At 41.0% G+C, this 16,681-nt stretch overlaps 2 protein-coding genes across 3 annotated transcripts in view; one reads left to right on the top strand and one right to left on the bottom strand.

Annotated features, from left to right (window-relative positions):
• The window catches only part of snx9b (sorting nexin 9b), a 38,659-nt gene extending 34,571 nt beyond the window's left edge, over positions 1 to 4,088 (top strand). For both annotated transcript variants that reach the window (XM_063002407.1, XM_063002406.1), the window contains 3 exons: positions 67 to 181; positions 1,538 to 1,629; positions 3,320 to 4,088. In XM_063002407.1, coding sequence (XP_062858477.1) covers positions 67 to 181; positions 1,538 to 1,629; positions 3,320 to 3,367 — 255 coding nt within the window. In that variant the 3' untranslated portion in view covers positions 3,368 to 4,088. The remainder of the gene's footprint in view (positions 1 to 66; positions 182 to 1,537; positions 1,630 to 3,319) is intronic.
• Positions 4,089 to 6,442: 2,354 nt separating this feature from the next.
• On the bottom strand, positions 6,443 to 15,379 carry si:ch211-203k16.3 (fibrinogen-like protein 1). The gene is made up of 6 exons (XM_063001476.1): positions 15,044 to 15,379; positions 12,840 to 13,074; positions 12,078 to 12,215; positions 10,982 to 11,198; positions 7,655 to 7,850; positions 6,443 to 6,603 (listed from the first exon to the last, which is right to left on the bottom strand). The coding sequence occupies exons 1-6, from the start codon at positions 15,377 to 15,379 to the stop codon at positions 6,457 to 6,459; spliced, it is 1,269 nt and encodes a 422-aa protein (XP_062857546.1). The 3' UTR covers positions 6,443 to 6,456.
• Between the last annotated feature and the right edge of the window lie 1,302 nt (positions 15,380 to 16,681).

Genomic DNA, 16,681 nt, shown 5'->3' with positions numbered 1-16,681 from the left:
ATCTGCAGGAACATTGAGGTCCTGATCTAAACCGTGATCTTGATCGTAATTCATGAATCTTTGCAGGCTGCCATCGAGAAGGTAAAGGAGGCTGACAAGTTGGTGGCCACCAGTAAGATAACCCCGGCCGAAAAGGTCACCATGGCCAAGCGAGCGAGCACCATGTCTTATGCATTACAAGGTACGGAAGCCCACAAGAACCTGAAAAGAAGTAAAAAGAACCGTTTGATTTATTAGCAACTGAGCTGTTTAGAATGTGGATGTAAAAAGACAGAGCTCTGAGTTCACTAGCATTGGCTCAATCTGATTGGCTTTTTGCACTTCAGTACAATGAATAAATGAGTAACTGAGTAAATGAGTGATGAATGAATGAGTAAATTAATGAATGAATGAGTAAATGAATGAATAATGAGGGAAATTATTGAAATGAAGAATTAATGAATGAATGAATGAATTAATGAGTAAATGAATAAATAAATGATGAATGAACAAATGAGTAAATAAATAGATACTTTATTTATCCCGAGGGAAGTTATTGAAATGAAAAACGAATAAAAGAATGAGTAAACGAATGCATGAGGAATGAATGAATGAATGAATAAGTAAATAGATAGGTACTTTATTTAGGAAATTATTGAAATGAACAAATGAATGAGGAATTGATGAATGAATAAATGAGTAAATGAATGCATGATTGAATGGGTAAATAGATAGACATTTAATTTATCTCGAGAGAAATTGTCGAAATGAAAAACAAATGAATGTAAATGAATGAATGACTAAGTAAGTGAGGAATCAATGAATGAAAGAATGAGTAAATTAATGAGAAATGAATGAATGAGGAATGATTGAATGAGTAAATAGATAGATTATTTATTTATCCTGAGGAAAATTATTGAAATGAAAAACGAAGAATGAATGAATGAATAAATAAGTAAATGAATGAGGAATGAATGAATGAATAAATTAATGAGTAAATGAATAAATGAACAAGTGAATAAATGAATAAGGAATATATGAATGAATGAGGAATAGATGAATGAATGAGTAAATGAATGATTAAATGGGTAAATACTGATACTTTAAGAAAAATGAATGAATGAATAAATAAATAAATGAACGAGAAATGAATGATTGAATAAGTAAATAGATACTTTATCTTGAGAGAAATTATTGGAATGGATAAATGAATGAATGAGGAATAAATGAATGAATTGCTAAATTAATAAATGAGTAAATGAACGAGGAATAAATGAATAAGGAATGAATGAATGAGAAATTAATAAATGAGTAATTAAATAGGGAATAAATTAATACTTTAGATAGATACTTTATTTATTCTAAGAGAAATTATTGAAATGAAAACCAAATAATTGAATGAAGTAAATGACTGAGAAAGGAATGAGTAAGTGAATGAATAATTAAGTAAATAGATGGACAGATACTTTATTTATCCTAAGAGAAATGATTGAAATGAAAACCGAATGATTGAATGAATAAATGAATGAATGAATGAATGTCTGATTGTGCCCTGCAGCGGAGATGAACCACTTCCACAGTAACCGTATCTATGACTACAACAGAGTGATGCAGCAGTACCTGGAGCAGCAGGCCAAATTCTACGAGACGGTAAATTTAAAGCTTATAGATGGTTTATAAATTCTACAGAGTTTCATACGTTCTCTGTGTCCATGTTTATTTATCTCTATGGATTCTGTAGAGTGGTGGTTCTCAACCTAAGGGCTGCTACATATAGCAGGGGTGTCCACATTGTTCTTGGTGGGGGCCAGATGGAGTTAAAAATACACAAACTCGGGACCACAGTTTTTTGTAATAACATTCCTTAGGTAACATTCCTGACCTATAGTCTACGTCGAGTCTTTGAGAATGGACACATATTTTGATATACATATCGCCCGGGGCGGCACGGTGGCTCGGTGGGTAGCACTGTTGCCTCACAGCAAGAAGGTCCTGGGTTCGATCCCCAGGTGGGGCGGTCCAGGTCCTTTCTGTGTGGAGTTTGCACGTTCTCCCCGTGTCTGCGTGGGTTTCCTCCGGGTGCTCCGGTTTCCTCCCACAGTCCAAAGACGTGCAAGTAAGGTGAATTGTAGATACAAAATTGTCCATGACTGTGTTCAATATAAACTTGTGAACTGATGAATCTTGTGTAATGAGTAACTACCGTTCCTGTCGTGAATGTAACCAAAGTGTAAAACATGACGTTAAAATCCCAATAAACAAACAAACACATCGCCCACCACTAAAGTGCAAAGGTCAACGTATGGTGACTACGAAAGATTCAGTTGTTGATGCAGATCCTGCTAAAGCAGACCCAAGTGAGGAAGCTCCTACCACCAGGTCACCAAAAGTAAACCAACTAAATCAACCAAAATCAGAAAATATCAAGAAATTTACCTTCATCATGGATTCATCCAATTTCCCATCAGCAGGAACACAAAAGCTTTTTAAATAACATCATGAATTTGGACAGGGTAAAAATGAAAATATAAAATGGGCCAGAATATAAAAACAAGATTAAGTAGAAACTCAAATAAGTAAATAAATAATTAATTACATTTTGAAGACCGGGGGCTCTAAGAGAGTTGCTGTATAGCAGGGGCGCCCAGTACGTCGATCGTGATCTACCAGTCGATGGCACAGTGCACGCTGGTAGATCGCGCCTCATTCAAACAGGTCAAGTTTTCATTCATCAGTAGCCAGTTTGCACTATTTTTGCATTTTTTCTTTTGTACCCTGCACTGTTTGTGAAGATGAGAGCACAACCAAGCACAAAGAAACCAAAACGGTTCAATTCAGGCAGGAACACTGTGGAGACGCTGTTTCATTCTTACATGGAAGAAGCGGACGGAGAAATTTTAACCCTCAATTTGACATTCATATGAAGTCAAGCGCCTCTGCTGGACAGTTTTGGAACTTGCTGGCTGAGGAAAAATATCCAAACATGAGAAAATGTGCCGCATATTTACCAGCATTTTTGGATCAACCTGCTTGTGTGAATCAGTTTTTTCAACATGAAAATAATGAAGTGTAAATATGGGTCCACACTTACTGATGGACACTTGGAAGCTGCTTGAGAATCAGTATCAGCAGCTCCTGTCCAGATACATAAACCTGATCGACACCATTCAGTGTAAATCATCAGAATGAGGTCAGTGTGATTTGTGTGTGCACCCCTGCTGTAGAGCATTAGTAATAATGCCTAATGCTACATTAAGTTAAATAAATGCATGCATAGTTGTGTACAGGCTGCACTTTTAGTAGAACCGTCTGTATAATAAATGCCGTTTTGTACCTTCAGATCGCCGAGAAGCTGAGACACGCCCACAGTCAGTTTACCACCATGTAAAGAAGAGGACTGCACTCAACCCAACACCCTCGCTCTCTCTCTCTTTTCCTTCTTGCTTATTCTCTTCTACTCTTATGTTTTTACCTTACCTTATTTTGAGATCTTTGCCACAGACCCCAGTGCTTTCAAAAGATTCATTTGTTGTCAGACCAAAGCTGGTTGAAATAAAAACCATGCCTTGTTTTTTGGCACAAATCATCCACCTCCCATCTCCCATTTTGCTCCCAATTGAGCGTGTAGTCAATCTGTCTTCCACTGCTGGAGAATCTCTGATTGCAGTGTAGGTGGGAATATTGCTGCTCACGCCTCTTCCAACTCTTTTTCACCCATCACTCTGCACTGCCTCTCTATCTGCCAATCAGGGTCCTTACACAGCGTTTGAAGACCCCACCTGCAGAGTCCGGTCAAACGTGTCTGCTGCAGGCACTGCCAATTATGGCCGCTGGATGGTGCCCAGCCGACCGGTGGCAAAGCAGAGTTTCGAACCTAGGAGTTCAGAATCTCTGCGCTGGTGTGCTAGCGGAATATCCCGCTGTGCCACCTGGGTGCCTCGTCCGCCTGCAATTCTGTGTCAGAGATACGAAGCAGATAGCTGCGCATTATCACTGCATTTCTGTCTGCACTTGCATTATGAACAAGCCAATCTAGGACAGGATGATTATGACTGATTTTGGTCATTTCCACTTCCTCACTTCATTTCGCCATGTTTGTGCCCTTTTTAGTACAAAAAGGGCACAAACATGGCGAAATGAAGTGAGGAAGTGGAAATGACCAAAATCAGTCATAATCATCCTGTCGGCATTCAGTACTCGTGCCGAATCCTCGACCGTCTGGCCGTTCGACCCTCAGACACGGACGATTGTTCTGAGTCTCGCATATAAAAATATATTGATATTGCTAGGGATGTAACATTAAGACTCGTGGGTTTAACATATGTATGAATGGAAGCCATTGCATGCCAGACCTTTGCAACTCACTAATGTTTAGCAGGCGGAGGTTTATTCCACTGGTGTTAGAGTTTAAATGTTAATATCCACTCAACACAACAGCAGTCTACGAGTTTCTCATGCAAGTTTAGAAAATTTTGACATGTTGACACATATGTTTATTGCCCATTCTCATTTGCATCCGTTTTATAATATCTTCTATTTTTATATGCATTTAGAAACAGTAATGAATGATTATCAATGATTAATGTACTTGTGTGTTGCTCTACAGCGCCTCTAGTGGTCAAAAAGACACCGGCAACCTTTCATATCCATTAAATTACAGTATTAAGTTTAAAAAACACAAATAATTAATTCTTGCGATATATTCAGTGAAGTGTATTTTCATATCATATGCATCATCAGTGGGACTGAGATGAAGGGCGTCTCATGTCTTACATTCTTTGTAAATTTTTATGCATTATTTTCTGATTTTCCGAGGCCTTGCCTCTTTCACTGTGCCTTTGTGTGCTGACAGACTTCAGCGCGGTGTGTAAGCACTTTCTAAAGCAGAGTCATTCATATTAGTGCCAAAACAGCACCTCTATGTATATCACACACACACACACACACGTATATTTACATATCAGTTTTGGAGTATTTACAGGAGGGCTGGTCCTTTTCGCACCGTGTATTCATCCCAAAGAGAAAAAATGCTTTTCTTCACCTTTGCCTAAATAATCTCTCGGCTTCTTCTTTTTCTTTTCTGCTCACGTGAACGTATTTACTTCATCACATGCATGTGCTTTATTATGTATCATTTTATGTATAGCAATTTTGCAAGTTATTTGCACCGTGATTTATTAAACACAAAAGTAATTCTAAAATGATTTAATAAACCCTGATTTGTATTCTAGTTTTCTGTTTATTCAGTCTGTCATTTAATAATAAACATATAATAATAATTTAATAATATCTTCACCAGGTGACCAAGCTACAAATAAGCTTGTTTTCTGAACCTAAACCTGAACATGGTTGGAATAAAAGACTTCATAGGCGCTTTGATTCCTTTTGGTGCTTTGTGTGCCGTTCACAACTTTTTTACAAGGCAGGGAAATTAAGGACTTTAGTTGTGTGCTGTGTGTATATGTATTCAATATTTTATCAGAAATTAAAGAAAAGTACTAATACTGAGGTCATGATACACGTTTGTTTATTCTGTAACAGCTCAGCTCTATTAGTACTTACAGTACTATATTCCACATATTTATTTTAAATATTATAATGACGACATTCCATACACTTTATAGAAAAAAACAAACATTTTTTACAAAATATGTTTTGAGCTGTGAATTATAAAACACAACTAACTAAGCAAAATATAAAACACAATTGAATATATTGTCTAATTCCCTACTTTGTTTGGTGCAGCGACAAAACACACTGGAACACCAGGGCAGACATCCCGAATTCTCGAGTTAGAATCTCAGCTTTACTACCGGCAGGCTGGGCCTCTATACGGACAACAATGTCACATGTCCCCTCTGACGTGTGCAGTAACGACTGCTTCTTTTCACCTGCACGAGGCAAGGTAGTACATGCAGCAGTTATGAGGAAACCCAGTTCAGTTATTGTCCCGCACACTTGCAGCCTGGCTAGCTGATAGCAGAGCTGAGATTTGAACTTGAGTGTTCGAGATCTCAGCACTGGTGAGCCATCGTTTTACTGCTTCTTCTCGCTTATATTTATCAATAAAATTTTACTGTTGTCATTGAAAGTTAGACTATTTCTATATGTATTTAGAAACGTGATGTAAATAAGGCTATATACAGGCAACGATAGGCTACCTCGAGGAAGGAGCAAATTCCTCATAACTGCTGCAGTTACGACCTTTGCTGGATCGATGATCGATGGTGCTGCACAGAGTTGGTGGATAATGGAGATGAGTGTGTGACTCTCTGTGCAATAAGGATCTCCATATGAACCTGTCTCGTCCAGGTGAAAAGTAGCGGTCGGCTACTGCACACGCATTATAGTCACAGCTCTCCTCTGTCAGGAACAGAAGTCAGAAGCAGTAGAGAGGAAGCAAAACGTGTGATTGGATTTGACTAGACAAAAAAAAAAAATTTTGCTTTGAGAATGTCTTGGCGCCGCCGTAGTTATTCAGGGTGATTGGTGCGGCCGGAAGACGCGTGGACGGATCATCATGGTCACTTTGCGTAAAGAGTAATAATCGGAATCCTTCCACGTGTACCAGACGATGCCATTGGGTCCCAGTGCATTTTTTCCTTTCTGAGAGTAGCGTCCACCCTATAAATCATAATAAAATACAACATTCATCCATTCATTTATTTATTGTCTGTTTCATCGCTGCTTTATGCTGCTCAGGGTCGCATTGGGTCTGATTCATTGGGCGAAAGGCAGGAAACACCTCGAACAGGTCCATCCCAGTCCATCACAGGGCAATTTCTAGTACCTCTAATTAACCTGACTGAAGGCTTTGGACTTGGGAGATAACCGAAGCACTCGGAGGAAACCCAGACACAGGGAGAACATGCAAACTACACACAGAAACAACACTGGCTGTCCGATTGGCCAAAGAATCATTTTCTTCTAGTTTTTGATATTCAATTTTGTATTTTATCAATATTACGTTTTTAATTAATTGTTTGTTTAATTGGCAGATTATTTACGCATAGTGACTTGCAATTGGGGCATGAAAGCACATAACGGCTAGGTCAACAGTGCCCATGTACACATAGTGATATTCAATTATTGATTTACTTTATAATAATAATAATAAAACATAAATCATCTTACTCAGCTAAAGTAGATCAAGCTTAAGCTCTTGTGTGGCAGCGTGATTTACCGGTGCGCCACCCGAGCGCCTGGTTAAAACATTTTTAACCAATTTAATTGTAAAGCTGGTACAAACTATTGTATAATCACAATATATACTGAGAGGTCCTTTCTGTTTGGAGTTTGCATGTTCTCCCTGTGTCTGTGTGGGTTTCCTCCGGGCGCTCCAGTTTCCTCATACAGTCCAAAGACGTACAAGTGACAGACTTGAACTGATAACCTGTCTTGTCATTAAGGTAACCAAAGTGAGTAAAACATGATGTTAAAATCCTAATAAATAAATAAATATGCTGGGGTGGGGGTCTGATATGAGATGTGGGTAATGTCAGGATCTGTCAGTGTTCCCATCATTTATTTATAGGGCAGTAACGCTCTAGAATTTAAGAACCCCTTCACCTTATTTGTCCCCAGAAGACCATCCCTCCCCCATTGTTCGGTTCATGGCTACGGCCTTGCTGTAAACAATAAGGACGTCAGTTATTGATTCCTGTATACACTGTACCTTGTGGTAGATGCCGTTTAAGTTGGCATAGAAGCACTGGTTGTACCACCAGCCCGCGTGAGAAATTTCGGCACAGATGTTCCCCGTGTCCGGGGTGCTGAAGTCCTGCTTGTCGTGATACCAGCTATACGAGTCCTCCACTGTTCCACTGAAGCCGGAGATATGAAGCCTGTGCTGCGCGGCCTCGGCCTCGATCCTGCCAACACACACACACACACACACACACACGCACACACACACACACACACACAGTTCACATGAGAGGATCAGTGTAAAGACTGTTCATCAGTAACCTGAGCAGTCATGGCATCAAATATTTATGGATGCACCATTTAGCAAAAGGCAGTTGTAGCCTAGTGGTTAAGGTACTGGACTAGTAATCAAAAGGTCGCTGGTTCAAGCCCCACCACTGCCAGGTTGCCAATGTTGGGCCCTTGAGCAAGGCCCCTAACCCTCAATAGCTTAGACTGTATGCTGTCACAATACTCCAAGTCGTTTTGGATAAAAGCGTCTCCTAAATGCTGAAAATGTAAAATTGGTGCCCAGTTTTTCTGGGGGCGACTATAGGAAATAAGCAAATAAATGTCTGTTTAAAAACACCCTTTATCATCCTTGCTTAAGGCGTGAGAATAATAACACATTACAAAGCAGGTCCAAGATAATTTTTTAACATGGGGGTCTAAGAAATAACCGCTGACCTGCACTATATGACTAGAAGTCAGTGGTCATTCTCTTGAGAGTGCATGCTTCCAATTGTATGGTAACAGTTTGGGGAAGATCCTTTCCAAATTTGGCATAACTGTCCCCCGGGTACAAAGTTAAATCCATAAGGATCATGGTTTGCACAGAAAATAATTCCTTACTAATTGACTTCACAAATGGTCTTTTGACAGAATGGACACAAATGATTTGACACAAATTTCATTAGACATTTTGTACAATGTAATAAAAAGAAGAATCTGTAATTTGTTAATCGTCTTGAATTCTGAGTTTTTATGGCTGATTAACTTTCTTGTGCTTTGTTAACATGAGCACATTTTGAATGTGTTGAATTTTTAAATTTTTACAGAATAGTCAAGTTAAATTCGTCTTTTAAAACGTTCCCCATTAAGAAGGGGATTAAGTATCATTTGAAGGAATCATAATCAAGCCTTTTTAAATAAAATTAATTTTATTTATTACTATTTCGCCTCCATGTACTTGGTCTCTTTAACATCCGGGCATTCGGTTCAGACTACAGCTCTCATTTAGTCCACTTTATTAGCTATAAACGTTTTGTTTTTGTTGTTATTTAAAAATCTGTTAAACACGTTTAGTTTAGTCAGTTCGGTCTTTAGATAATCAATGCTAAATGTTCCACAAATCAGAAATAACAGCACTGAATGCGATCCAAATCATCCCAAAATACAATTTAGCATGACATTAGCCTAAGGAGCATTTTAAAGTAGAACGACACAATGACGCCACCTTCAGGCCATTCAAGCAGCCGTCAAGATTCTCCAACATCAACTCTAAATTCATTCATTCATTCTGTTTTACTGCCTCTTTATTCTATTCAGGGTCGCGGTGGGTCCTGTTCACGGGGCAAAAGGGAGGAAACACACTGGACAAACATACACATTCACCTACAGCCAGGGATGGACTGGCCATCGGGAGGGTCGGGAGTTTTCCCGGTGGGCCGCTCTGTATTTGGGCCGCTGAGGGAGTGAAAAATAAATTCAGTTTTAAATATTCCTGAATAATAATCCTGAAGTGTGCATTGGCCCACCACAGTATCCTCACTGCATGTCCATTGGCCAATCACAGAAATGTCTCTCCCTCAGGATAAACCGTAATAACAACCACCAGTACAACTATGAATGAGTGCGAGATGGAGAAAGGGTCGAAAAAGCGTACAGGAGGTGCAGAAAAAGCCCGTGATAAAAAACAGAAAAAGCTGCAAGCAGATGCAGAAAAGTGCAGGAAACTGGACAACCTGTTTGGCAGTGAGGAACTACAGCATATCCAGAGAGCAGAAAAGGAAAAGTTAGTGTTCAGTGACTCTGCTTCGTTAGTAACGCCGTTTAAGAAGAGACTGTGGGCCCATCTCAAATGTCGCCTATGCCCTACTTAGGGTACTTCCTAACAGTACAAAACATTTCTTTTAACAGTCGCTGAATGATTAATAAGTAGTTATCTAAGCTACTGTTGGATATCAGGGGCTTTAAACCAGCCGTTTTAAGGACGATTTTTGTAAAAGTTCTATGATGTCATGTCCAACATAGTGCACTACATAGGGCGGTGGATATAATTTGAGATGGTACCATTAGTCTCTGCTCTTCAGAAAAAGTAAACACTATCTTGTCCTCTATATAACACAGAAAGGATATTCAGATGTTCAGGACATTTTTTAGAGTGATTATGTGCAGAGCTCACATGGTTAATTTCCCTTGTCAACATATAAAGTATTTATTTCTTTGCTCATCGGAGCAATGCACTAATTTGGAACAAACGTGAATCACGTGTGAATAAAAGTGCGAAAAAAAGCATATTTACCAGTGTTAAAGATTTAATGAAAGAAAAGTTAAATTTTATTTCTTGCGGTTTAATGAGACAGGATGGGGAAATCCAATAGAATCATTTAAGAAATTTTAAATTTTATGTGTGTGATAGATGGATAGAACTATTAATCCCAAAGGAAAGTGTTGGAAATATATATATTTGTTTGTAGTTATTTTTTTTAATTATTTTAATTTTTATTATAGTGAGTTATTAACTTTAGTGGTAAGATAGATGAAAACTATTAATAACAATCATCTAACATTTGATTAGGGGGTGATATGTGTGGCGCGATGTGCTTGTAGTGGGCTGGTCAAGAAAAAAGTCCAGGGCTGAATTTTGTTCCCAGTCCAGCCCTGCCTACAGCAAATCTAGTATCTCCAATTACCATGAATGCATGTCTTTAGACTGCTGACTCTGGGAGAACATGCAAACTCCACACAGAAAGAACCCAAAGTGCTCCATCTTGGTATCGAACCCAGGACCTTCTTGCTATAAGGTGAATGTGCTACCCACCGAGCCGCCCTCAAGCTCAAAATCAAACTAAACTCAAACTAAGACACACAGTTGCACCTCCATATCCAAGCCTACATATTTCCCTTTTATATGTTTATTCTTATATAAATCTATCTATCTAGTAGTTATAACATTACATAATTAATCTATGAAATCATATTTAAAACATTTTATTGGCAGAAGACCACCGTGAGCTCCATGTGAAAACCTAATCACCACAGTAAAGGACAGCAGGCCGAGGCGCTCATGATTTAGGGAGGGTGAAGTTGTCACCTGAAGCTCTGGTAGAGAGCGTGCTTGCGTTTGCTGCTCCAGTCCTCCAGCTCTATACGTAGAGCGTAATCGCCCTGAGTGGTGAGATCATGGATGTGCTCATTTCCCAGCCAGTACTCTGTGTTCAGGTCCCCAAAACCGTCCTTATATTCCTTCCAGCCGCGGTCGAAGTTCACCGAGCCGTCCTGCCGACGCTGGATCACCGTCCAGCCACCACCTACGAGCAACATTCATTCATTCATTCATTCATTGTCTATTTTACCACCAATTTATCCTAGGGTCACAGTGGGTCAGATTCACTGGGCTTCTGTCTTACTGAGGTGATTAAAATGTTATAATATTTAAAAGCAGTGGTTCTTAAAATTGTAATTAATTAAGATGCAACAATTAGTCGTGTTGGGCTGGAAAAATTTAAAACGACCTTATCTGTGTGTTAGTGCATTATTGAAGAATAGTCGCAATTAGGAGTGTAATAATACACGATTTAAGAATTTATTTTTTAAAGAATGTGTCTTCTATGTCTGTTCCAAGTATTTCATGGTTCATGTGCCCACTCTTCTTAATTCGGTGCAGTTTTGCAGAGCATATGAGGGCATGTTCACATACTTTTGGCTCTTTTGTGTATCTGTGGTTGAAAAATATGGGCCACACTTGCATGTGTTAAAAAGTTAAACACAAAGAAGTCATTTTCTGATTAATGTTGTTAGTTAAAATTTTCACAGAGCTCAGATCACTGACTTGAGACTCACCCTCAGTGCACATGTGGCAGTTTTTTTGGAGAATGTGAAACTCTGCTGATCATCTTAATAATAATTACACTAATGTCATGAGGAAAAGCTTTAATACAGCGACTGTATCATTATTCATTATGATTAGCGTGTTCAGTTAGCACTCGGGATGTTTTTAAGTTGCTACCGACTGTTTGAAATCTATGTTCATGATGCTGAACTGGTTCTACGATACCGTGCACTGATTTTATTGTTTAAAGTATTAAGTATTAAGACTCCCCGTAAATCCTCGTGATGTGTTTTATGTGTTTTATATTTTATGGGCCACTTAGTTATCGGTTAACCGTCGGCTACTGAAATCATATTACCGTCAGTATCCATGTCGCAGTAGACCGCCACAGGTTTGGCTCCTAACGATGGTACGACGGTGTAGATACCAGACTGTCTCACACCATTGTAGTAAATGGAGGCACAGTCGATGGGACAGTTCCTGACATGCTGCATCTCTGAAAATATATTAAACCATTTTAACGCAAATCTTTATGAGTCAGACAAATACAAGTGAGCTTGTAGAAAGGCGATTTGGGACACATGCGGCTGTGAAGGTTTGTTTTTAAGGAAAGTTAGAAGAGGAACAATGAAAGCATTAGAACCTGCAGATCTTTTATTTGAGCAGTGTGGTCTCTGGACCAGTAAGGCCCAGTAGCGGTTCATGAGTGCAGATCCAGGGACCAGTAAAAAGGACTTTGCATGGTTCACAGCCTAGTGGTTAAGGAACTCAAGTCACACTGTCTACAAACAACCAAACCTCCCAAATCACATGCCCTAGCAGGCACAATTGCCCACTAGTCTGCAGGGTAGGAAAAACCGGACTAAAAAGTGGGCGGGGTCTTTGAGGCTGTGTAAGGACCCTGGTTAGTAGCCCGAGGCACCTGTACAGAAGTGGAGGAATGTGGAGATCAGCACAAATAAACCAAAGTACGGGTGAATAAGAAGGGGTCGGTGGAGTGTGCATGTGTCGGAGGGAGGGTGTGTCAGGAGAACATACCCTTCCTGAATGCCACTGGGTTCTCCATCAGGGGAAGAGGAACTGGCTATGACTAAATTGAGAGAACATTGTCGTGTCATACCGGGGTGCAACGTCTGCTGTTTGCTGAGTAGGTGGCTGGTACGAACGATGTTGATCATGCAGCCAGGGTTCCTGCGAACCTTCTCCACCTGCAGGCTGAGATTGTGGATCTGATTCTGCAGCTCGTAGAGCAGCGAGCCCTGGACATGCAGCAGCGTCGTGGCCTCCTCGTACTGACCCTCCAGCTCATGAAACCTCTGCTCCAGAGACTTGTTCAGCCGCGCCTTCTCTTCACTCTGAAAGCACGAGAACGTGAGGATGAAGGTTCCAGAGTACCAGAAAAATAATCTGCAGGGTTTAACATTAAAATAATGCAGAGATGACACAAGTGTCTGGATGATGTAGCTGTGTGGGTGTCGTAGTTGTGTTAATTAGCTGAGCACAATGAAAAGAGGGGTCAAGGCCTCATGGTTAATCCTTTTATCACACAGGTCAAGGAGACGAGGAAAAATCGAACTGAGCTCAGGATGAACTGACGTCACAGCAAAGAGGAACCTTTACATTTAACCAGCTTAATTATTTACGTTTTAGCTAAGCAGACTCTGCTGATAATACAAATGTTTGATCGCTTCCTCATCTGGCCTCTTAGCACTGGTTTTTAATTTGAAGCATTTTTTTTGGCAGCACATTTACAGACTACGTTCGGCTTGTCTGAGGGTGGGAGTGTCGGAGGAGATTCCTCATAACTGCTTCAATTACGACCTCTGCTGGCTGATCGATGGCGCTGCACAAAAACGAGGCGTATTGGACTCTCCGTGCATGATACGGATCTCCATATGAACTCGCTTCGAACAGGTGAAAAGAAGTGGTCGGCTAATGCACACGGAGGGGTTGTGTGTTAGTCTCGGCTCTCCTAGGCCAGCAGTAGAGGAAGAGAAATGAGATCAGGTGATTGGATATGACTATACCAGTTTTACAAACCCCATTCCATAAACAGTTCTCGTTTGATGTACGTTGCACTTTATAGTGTGGCATACGTCTAGATAGCATGGTACCCACACCATTGGCACTAACACACCCCCAAACCATGACAGATACTGTACTGGCTTCTTTCTGTATTCATAACAAGGTGGCACGGTGGCTAAGTGGGTAGCACTGTCGCCTCACAGAAAGAAGGTCCTGGGTTTGATCCCCAGGTGGGACGGTCCGGGTCCTTTCTGTGTGGAGTTTGCATGTTCTCCCCGTGTCTGTGTGGGTTTCCTCCCACAGCACAAAGACGTCCAAGTGAGGTGAGATACATAATTGTCCATGACTGTGTTCAACATTAAACTTGTGACCTGATGAATCTTGTGTAATGAGTAACTACAGTTCCTGTCATGAATGTAACCAAAGTGTAAAACATGACGTTAAAATCCTAATAAACAAATAAACAAACTGTATTCATAACAAGCAGGACGATCCATTACCTCTTTCGTTTAGAGAGCGCAACGTCTATTACTCAAAGAAACAAATTAAGCTGGACTTCGATGAGCCCTGGAAAATCGACTACGTTAATGAGTGTTGTCGATTTATGGCTTCCACTTTGCACAATGAAGTCGTAACTTGCATTCGTAGATGCAACATCGAGCTGTGTTTAGTGACGAGGCTTTTCCGAGGCATTCCTGTTTGTTTGTTTGTTTGTTTATTAGGATTTTAATGTCATGTTTTACACTTCGGTTACATTCATTACACAAGGTTATATAGAACACAGTGATGGACAATTTAGTGTCTCCAGTTTACCTCACTTGCACGTCTTTGGACTGTGGGAGGAAACCGGAGCACCAGGACCGGGATTGCCCAACCTGGGAATCGAACCCAGGATCTTCTTGCTGTGAGGCGACAGTGCTACCCACTTAGCCACCGTGCCACCCGGAGGCATTCCTGAGCCTATGTGGTTATGTTCATTACAGATCATGGTGCCATCCTAGGAATCAAAGGTCATGAGCACCCAATATGGGTTATTCGGATTTTATAAATATTTTATTGATGCTATGGACTAAACTGTTGTTTTTCATTAATGGGTGACTTGCATAAGTATAACGACACTGTTGACACAGATTTTAGAAACACATCAAGCCCATGATTATTTCAGTGCATTTGACTGGCCTGCCTGCAGGAATGGATGTTCATTAACATAAGAATCTCTGTTTTTAATTGCATTTTTCATGCCACCTCAACATTTTCTGATCGGGGGTGTTGTATAATTTAGGTCTGAATCGTACTGACCTGCAGCTCGAGCACTTTGACCCGGTGCCGGTGGTTGCGGAGCTCCTCCTGCAGCTCAGAGATGGTCTCGTGCAGGGCCAGGATCTGCTGCTTCCTCTCTTCGTTCTCGTGGAGCCAGTACGAGACCTCGTCGGTGCAGCGGAACATGTCCGGGCAGCGCTGGTCATCCAGCTGAGGCAGGGTGGCCTCCAGTCTGCACGTTCCGTCCTCCATGACCTGGTTCTTGTATTCGCCACACTGAGACGTGCTGACCTGGTGCGTGTGCTCCGAACGCTCATCACTGGAACCGGATCCTGATACGACCATCAGGAGGGTCAACAGAGTCCTGACCTCCATCTGCCTCATACAGTGCCGCCTGCCTTAAAGACTGAGGTTCAGACCTGCATACTCCTTAATCCTGAGTCTCGGTCGGGTTGTGAGACCATTTATGAGCAGAATTTTTAGTTCTTTATCCCATCGGATCTTTTATTTGGGAACTTCATCTGGTTTTCAGTGTTTTTTTTAACCTGACAGAGAGAAGAAATCTAATTAATGACTGTCAGTCATCTAGTGTAGTATCATTTACTGAGTTCCTGCATAGAATTGTTGTACGGCTCTCTTTTTGTGTAATAGAGTTTAATGTTGCCCTGTGATGGACTGGCGCCGCGTCCAGAGTGTTACTGTGTGCCTTGCGCCCATTGAAAAGCTGGGATAGGCTCCAGCACCACTAATCCCCCCCTTTCCCGGAGGAAACCACACAGACACAAGGACACATGCACACTCCACTCAGAAAGGACCTAGACCGCTTTAGCTGGGAATTGAACCCAGGACCTTCTTGCTCTGTGTTGACAGTGCTACCCACCAAGCCGCCCTTAGCAGATCACAGAACCAAAAAAACCCCTTACGATTTAAATTGACGGTTTCTGCTTCATCCTGGTCAGGGTCGCGGAGGGTCAAATTCACTGGGCGAAAGGGAGGAAACACCCCGGACAGGTTGCCAGTTCATCACAGGACACTCATACACCAGTTAACCTGACTGCATGTTTTTGGACTGTGGGAGGAAACCCATACAGACACGGGGAGAACATGCAAACTCCATCCAGGAATGGAACCCAGGACCTTCTTGCTGTTAGACAACAGTGCTACCCACCAAGCCACTGTGCCACCCCATTCGAATTCGTTAATGCATTTAATTAAATTACATAAACTGCATTTAGGTAGGGTGACCGTAGGTCCACTTTTTCCTGGACAAAATTTTTAAATCACCAAAAATGTCCATGATTCAGCTTTTATAGTGTATATGTGTGCGCTTATCTTTGAGTGTCTCTGCACTGATTCCACCTTTTCCTTTAGGTCTCGCCTTCTCACACTTCTCCTAAAAATGCCCAAGCGCAAGCGAAAATCCACAGACGATTTACAGAAAAAATCGGTGTTTTTGTCTCGGTCGGGATCCTTGGGAAGCAGAAAGCATGACCTGCACAGTGTTTAATAAAGGTGCCAGTTCAGCAAAACAAACAAACAAACTGCAGCTAAATGAGAGAGTTTGTCAGGTAAAGCAGAAGATGCTGTTACTGCTGCAGAGGGAGTTTTTGCATTTCACACCACAAAGCATCACAACAGCTACAGATCAGAATAAAACCTCCCAGCCAGTGCAGGGGT

This window comes from Trichomycterus rosablanca, chromosome 9, assembly GCF_030014385.1.
Source record: "Trichomycterus rosablanca isolate fTriRos1 chromosome 9, fTriRos1.hap1, whole genome shotgun sequence".
NCBI lineage: Eukaryota > Metazoa > Chordata > Actinopteri > Siluriformes > Trichomycteridae > Trichomycterus > Trichomycterus rosablanca.
This window is presented reverse-complemented; position numbering and strand designations above follow the sequence as displayed.